This window comes from Oncorhynchus gorbuscha, linkage group LG19, assembly GCF_021184085.1.
Source record: "Oncorhynchus gorbuscha isolate QuinsamMale2020 ecotype Even-year linkage group LG19, OgorEven_v1.0, whole genome shotgun sequence".
NCBI classification, from domain to species: domain Eukaryota; kingdom Metazoa; phylum Chordata; class Actinopteri; order Salmoniformes; family Salmonidae; genus Oncorhynchus; species Oncorhynchus gorbuscha.
This window is the reverse complement of record NC_060191.1, coordinates 4,000,475-4,007,091: the sequence shown is the minus strand read 5'-3', so window position 1 is coordinate 4,007,091 and position 6,617 is coordinate 4,000,475. Positions and strand designations below refer to the sequence as shown.

General features: G+C 48.6%; 1 protein-coding gene across 1 annotated transcript in view; it reads left to right on the top strand.

Annotated features, from left to right (window-relative positions):
* Nucleotides 1–938: 938 nt before the first annotated feature.
* The window catches only part of LOC124005930 (thrombospondin type-1 domain-containing protein 4-like), a 59,966-nt gene continuing 54,287 nt past the window's right edge, over nucleotides 939–6,617 (top strand). The window contains exons 1-6 of the mRNA XM_046315574.1: nucleotides 939–987; nucleotides 1,148–1,171; nucleotides 1,347–1,448; nucleotides 1,684–1,761; nucleotides 2,066–2,097; nucleotides 2,706–2,993. Of these exons, the coding sequence (XP_046171530.1) occupies nucleotides 939–987; nucleotides 1,148–1,171; nucleotides 1,347–1,448; nucleotides 1,684–1,761; nucleotides 2,066–2,097; nucleotides 2,706–2,993 (573 nt within the window). The remainder of the gene's footprint in view (nucleotides 988–1,147; nucleotides 1,172–1,346; nucleotides 1,449–1,683; nucleotides 1,762–2,065; nucleotides 2,098–2,705; nucleotides 2,994–6,617) is intronic.

The following is a 6,617-nucleotide window of genomic DNA, read 5'->3' as shown; positions in this document are numbered from 1 at the left end:
TTGTCATATATTATCTCCAATATATCGTCCAAACCTGTCTGATCAGGATGAACAATATCTGGTAAAACCTTTTTATTCTGTGCTATGCATTTCGCCAGGATTTTTGGTGCCTCCAGTTTTATAAATGGACTGGATCTTTATACTTACCACCAGGGTCCTGTTTTAGTAGTAATGAAATCAGACCTTCTTGTTGAGTACCTGAACGTCCACAAATTTCAAATATGCTAATAATGGAGTTAATAATGGAGTAATTAAAACATGCTAATAATGGATCTTTGAGGACATCAAAAAAGGTCCGATATACCTCTACTGGTATACCATCAAGCCACTGTGTTTTTCCAGGCTGAAAAGATTTAATTGCCTCAAAAGGTTCCTCTTAAGTAAGTTGGCCTTCACACAGGTCTTTCTGTAAATGTGTTAATTTTACATTGTTATTAATATTATTAGGAAATACATCTTTACAGTTAACATCATTCAGTGGAAATGGAGGAGACTGAAAAGAAAACATTCTTAAAATATTTTGCTTTCAAAATATCATTTGGTGAATCATGGATGACTCCATAATTTGTAACGAGTTTCTGTAAATTCTTTTTTTGTAACATTTCTATGATAAAGATTCAAGAAAACACTTGTGCATTTTTCACAATTTTCCATCCAATTCGCTTTATTCTTGTAAAACATTACACTTGATCGTTCTTGAATAAGTACCTCCAATTCTTCTTGTTTTTTTCTCTAACCAATTTTGTGCTTCTTTAGGCATTAACTGCATTTTTAAGGTTAGGGTTAAGTTTAGGAATGAACTCAGAAATCTTAAGGTTAGGCATGAACTCTGAATGGTTAAGGTAAGGGTTAAGGTTTGGGATTGGCTTAAAACAATAACTTAAAAAACAACTTTCTATCACTGGATTTCAACATGCAATCTTTTGCATCAGAGGCAAATGCCCATCCACCATCCCTGTCCGCAACACCCTAGCAACACCCTTGAAGGTAACAGCGCTCACTGTTGCCCCTAGTGGCTGGTTCCCACATCATCTCCCGACGTCCTCAGACATGGATGGACGTCTAATATTGACTTGTATCACGGGTGACCTGGCTGGTTTATCATATGTCTGATGTGTTCTTGTGTGTGTGTGTGTTTGTGTTCCAGGCAACGGGCAGAAGATCTCGGCAGGTGGACAATAGTCCGGAGGGGGTGTGGTCTGCCTGGGAGGAGTGGTCAGGATGTTCTCAGAGCTGTGGAGTGGGCGTGTCACAGAGAACCAGAAAGTGTGAAGCCCCTCCCCGTTCTCTAACTCCTCCCCTCTCCCACTCTCTTCCAAACTGGGGGGGTTCATCGTTCCTCCCAGGGAGGGCCGGAGGTCCCAACCATGGCTCTGTCATCTCCGCCATCCGCCCCTTCTACCCCCCTCATTACTCTAGGAACCAGCAATCCCAGTACGGGGGAGGAGGTGGGGGAGGGACAGAAAGACAGCCAGACCCCTTCTATCCCCCCTCACTCCCATCATCCAATCAGAACCCAGGACTGTCTCTCTATCGGGACACTCCTATAGGAGGAGGGGCAGGAGCTGTGCCAGCGCAGTCCTCCAATCCCACGTCTCCCCTCTATCGCCCGGAATTCTCATCACCCAATCAGGGGCCAGGTTCTGTTTACCGTTCTCCCTCATTTCCTGCCCCCCCATCCAGCTACAGCCAACCAGCACATGCCGCCCGCCAGCCAGCCAATCCTGGAACAGGGAGGGTGGGAGGAAGTGGGAGCAGAAGGTCAGTGTTGCCCAATAGGGGGACTCTGCCTGCTAGTAGGTGAGTATGATTGGATGATCGTGTTGGCAAGGAAAATGTTTACTGTAGATGTTGTGTAAATGTTGTTTTAGACGCCATGTAAATGTTAAGACGTTGTTGTTAAGGCGTTAGTAGTATGAGTTGAGTCATTCGGTTGATGTGAGTCATGGGAGTGTGAGTTGCTGTGCCATTAGCCCACTAGTTCTGCTCAATATCATGACCTCCATACAGATAGACTCCTTAGGGCTCTCACTCTCCTGTGCTCTGCCTCTAACTCTCACTGTAGGCTGTAAGCTGTTGGCTCCAGTTGTGGAGAATGTCAATCATTTTAAGAGCAGATAAGAGTTCCGTCATCATGTGTAATATTTCCCTGTCTAACCCCCCCCCCCTCTCTCTCTCAGGTCCTCTTCTATCCGTCCAGGTCAATTTGGTTACGGCAGGGTTCCCTTCTCTCTGCCATTACATCGGCAAAACCGGCAGGCCCGCCACACTGAGCACGACAATGCTACCATAGCAACCCTGGTACTAGAGACCGAGGGGCAGGAGGGAACTGTTGTTAACATTGACCAAATGGACAGACCCGGAGAAGGAGAAGAGAAGAGGGGAGAGAAGGGGAGGGAGGGAAGCAAGAACCACAAAGGGAATAGGGGAGAGAGGGAGCATGAGAGGAGAGAGGAGGAAAGGAAGACAGAGGGGGAGAGTACGGAGTCACCTGTCGCTAAGGCATTAATAATGACAACCATAGCTAAACCAGAAAGGAATGGACAGAGTGACACGGACACTCACAGACAGACGGACAGACAGAGACAAGCTGCTGCGGAGCGAGGGAGGGAGCGAGGGAGAGAAAGAGAGAGAGTGCCCTCGACCCTCCCTCACTCACACAGGCCATCTCCCTTCCAGCCCAACCACGACAGAATCATTGATAGACGCGCCCCTCCTCCCCTCCCCCCTCTGCCTCACTCCTACCCCCCCCTCTCTCTCACCCCTACTCACCCCCTCTCCACCGCTCCTCCCCCGAGCACAGAGAGAGAGATGGGTTCAACCCTCAGCTCCAATCCCCTCACCCTAGACCCCCCCAACCCAACATCTATCCCCTGCAACAACAGCAGCACCCCCACCCCCTGGCCGAGGGGGAGACAGGGGGACAGAGATTACCCCCCCAGAACTACAGGTGTTCGGGAGCAGAGAATGAGTATCGTCGGTGCTTCTCACAGGTAAGAGCAGATGCCTTGGGTCTTGAAATGCCTCAGTGGTTGGAGTGAAGAGTTAGTATACCAGTAGTTAACTAGGAGCTGGTTCCTGTATGAGTGTAGAGTTAGTAACACCAGTAGTTAACTAGGAGCTGGTTCCTGTATGAGTGTAGAGTTAGTAACACCAGTAGTTAACTAGGAGCTGGTTCCTGTATGAGTGTAGAGTTAGTAACACCAGTATTAACTAGGAGCTGGTTCCTGTATGGCCATAGTGATATAGTATCTGTGGTAGTGATGGCTGGCTGTACAGTAGTAAGTTGTGTATGGGCAGTCATATGGAAACTGTCTGGCTGCGTGTACTCTCTGGGCTTTCACTGTTATGATCGGAATATCCTTCACACTTATACAAGCAATACTATGTGTGTGTGTGTGTGTGTGGTGTTTAGGTGTGGTCCGTGTGTGTGTGTGGTGCATGTGTGTGTGTGTGTGTGTGTGTGCGTGTGTGTAACGGCAGATCTGGCCTTGTGGGCTTGCAGGTCTTGTGATTGTAGTGTTATCGGCTGGATTACTCTCTGTATAGTAGCTGTAGTGTGTTGGTGTGTGTGGGGGGGTGGGGGATATGGCTGTGACCTGTATCTGTAGTGTGTTGATGTGTGGGGGATATGGCTGTGACCTGTATCTGTAGTGTGTTGATGTGTGGGGGATATGGCTGTGACCTGTATCTGTAGTGTGTTGGTGTGTGTGTGGGGTGGGGGATATGGCTGTGACCTGTATCTGTAGTGTGTTGGTGTGTGTGTGGGGTGGGGGATATGGCTGTGACCTGTATCTGTAGTGTGTTGGTGTGTGTGTGGGGTGGGGGATATGGCTGTGACCTGTATCTGTAGTGTGTTGATGTGTGGGGATATGACTGTGACCTGTATCTGTAGTGTGTTGGTGTGTGTGGGGTGGGGGGTGGGGGATATGACTGTGACCTGTATCTGTAGTGTGTTGATGTGTGGGGGATATGACTGTGACCTGTATCTGTAGTGTGTTGATGTGTGGGGGATATGACTGTGACCTGTATCTGTAGTGTGTTGGTGTGTGTGTGGGGTGGGGGATATGGCTGTGACCTGTATCTGTAGTGTGTTGATGTGTGTGGGGGGGGATATGACTGTGACCTGTATCTGTAGTGTGTTGGTGTGTGTGTGGGGTGGGGGATATGGCTGTGACCTGTATCTGTAGTGTGTTGGTGTGTGACCTGTGTGGGGTGGGGGATATGGCTGTGACCTGTATCTGTAGTGTGTTGGTGTGTGTGTGGGGTGGGGGATATGGCTGTGACCTGTATCTGTAGTGTGTTGATGTGTGTGGGGTGGGGGATATGGCTGTGACCTGTATCTGTAGTGTGTTGGTGTGTCTGTGGGGTGGGGGATATGACTGTGACCTGTATCTGTAGTGTGTGGAGTGGGGGATATGACTGTGACCTGTATCTGTAGTGTGTTGGTGTGTGGGGGTGGGGGGTGGGGGATATGGCTGTGACTTGTATCTGTAGTGTGTTGGTGTGTGTGGGGTGGGGGATATGGCTGTGACCTGTATTTGTAGTGTGTTGATGTGTGTGGGGTGGGGGATATGGCTGTGACCTGTATCTGTAGTGTGTTGGTGTGTGGGGGGTGGGGGATATGGCTGTGACCTGTATCTGTAGTGTGTTGATGTGTGTGGGGTGGGGGATATGGCTGTGACCTGTATCTGTAGTGTGTTGATGTGTGTGGGGTGTGGGGGATATGGCTGTGACTTGTATCTGTAGTGTGTTGGTGTGTGGGGGTGGGGGATATGGCTGTGACCTGTATCTGTAGTGTGTTGGTGGGTGGGGGATATGACTGTGACCTGTATCTGTAGTGTGTTGGTGTGTGTGTGGGGTGGGGGATATGACTGTGACCTGTATCTGTAGTGTGTTGGTGTGTGTGGGGTGTGGGGTGGGGGATATGCCTGTGACCTGTATCTGTAGTGTGTTGGTGTGTGTGGGTGGGTGGGGGATATGGCTGTGACCTGTATCTGTAGTGTGTTGGTGTGTGTGTGGGGTGGGGGATATGGCTGTGACCTGTATCTGTAGTGTGTTGGTGTGTGTGTGGGGTGGGGGATATGACTGTGACCTGTATCTGTAGTGTGTTGGTGTGTGTGGGGGGTGGGGGATATGACTGTGACCTGTATCTGTAGAGTGTTGGTGTGTGTGGGGGGGGGTGGGGGATATGGCTGTGACCTGTATCTGTAGTGTGTTGGTGTGTGTGGGGTGGGGGATATGGCTGTGACCTGTATCTGTAGTGTGTTGGTGTGTGTGTGGGGTGGGGGATATGACTGTGACCTGTATCTGTAGTGTGTTGGTGTGTGTGGGGGTGGGGGATATGGCTGTGACTTGTATCTGTAGTGTGTTGGTGTGTGGGGGATATGGCTGTGACCTGTATCTGTAGTGTGTTGGGGGGTGGGGGATATGGCTGTGACCTGTATCTGTAGTGTGTTGGTGTGTGGGGGGGTGGGGGATATGGCTGTGACTTGTATCTGTAGTGTGTTGGTGTGTGGGGGATATGGCTGTGACCTGTATCTGTAGTGTGTGGTACAGTCCCATAGTACCAGATGGGTTAACAATCTTTGGATGGGATTTGACTCTAGAATGTCATAAAAGAGACCAGGAAGTGTTCCCTGGAGCCAACGGTTCATGTTGTTTCACTCAGTCCCAGTCAAATCCATGGAGTTCTATTTACCGGGAGGAGGTCCATCTGGCTCCTCGTGTGGACATACTTCCTGAGGAACCTTGGAATGTATGACATCACTGTCTGATCCAGCCACATCTCATTCTACAGTCAATATGACATAATCATGATGTATTTTTGTCCTGTGTGATTTTAACTATCAGAGAGGAGTTGTGTGTGTGTTTCTTGTGTTTGTGTGTGTGCGTGTTTCTTGTGTTTGTGTGTGCATGTTTCTGTGCATGCGTGTGTGTGTTTGTGTATTGTATTATGAGGGGGAACCACTGGTTAGTATTTGGTTGGCCACACACACTCTCCTAGTGTTAAACATGTGTACCAGTGCCATTAACAACAGTCCTGTGATGGTTCACTCACCAGGCTACATATTTGTGTGGGTGAACTATGTGAATGTGTGTCACAACATTCTATGTTTAAGCCCGATCATGTGTGTGTACATGTGTTTACTCTGTTGCATAGAAGCAATGGGGGAACTGAGAGAGGGATAGAGGAAGGAGGGAGAGGAGAAAAGTAGAGGAGGGGGGGAGTGACTCATTTAAGTAGTAGTGAAAGAAGGTATTGTGTGTAGAAATCTGTATGCAGAGGGGGGGAGGAGGGGAGATGGGGAGAGAAGGGCATAGCAAACACCCTGGGAGAGAGAGAGCAAGAGAGGTCACAGAGAGGTAGAGATAGATATAGAGGTAGAGAGAGAGATGGAGCACTCATAGATAGATAGATAGATAGATAGATAGATAGATAGATAGATAGATAGATAGATAGATAGATAGATAGATAGATAGATAGATAGATAGAGAGAGAGAGAGAGGTAGAGAGGTAGAGAGAGAGAGGGGTAGAGATAGATATAGAGGTAGAGAGAGAGACGGAGCACTCATAGATAGATAGATAGATATAGAGAGAGACAGAGGTAGAGAGA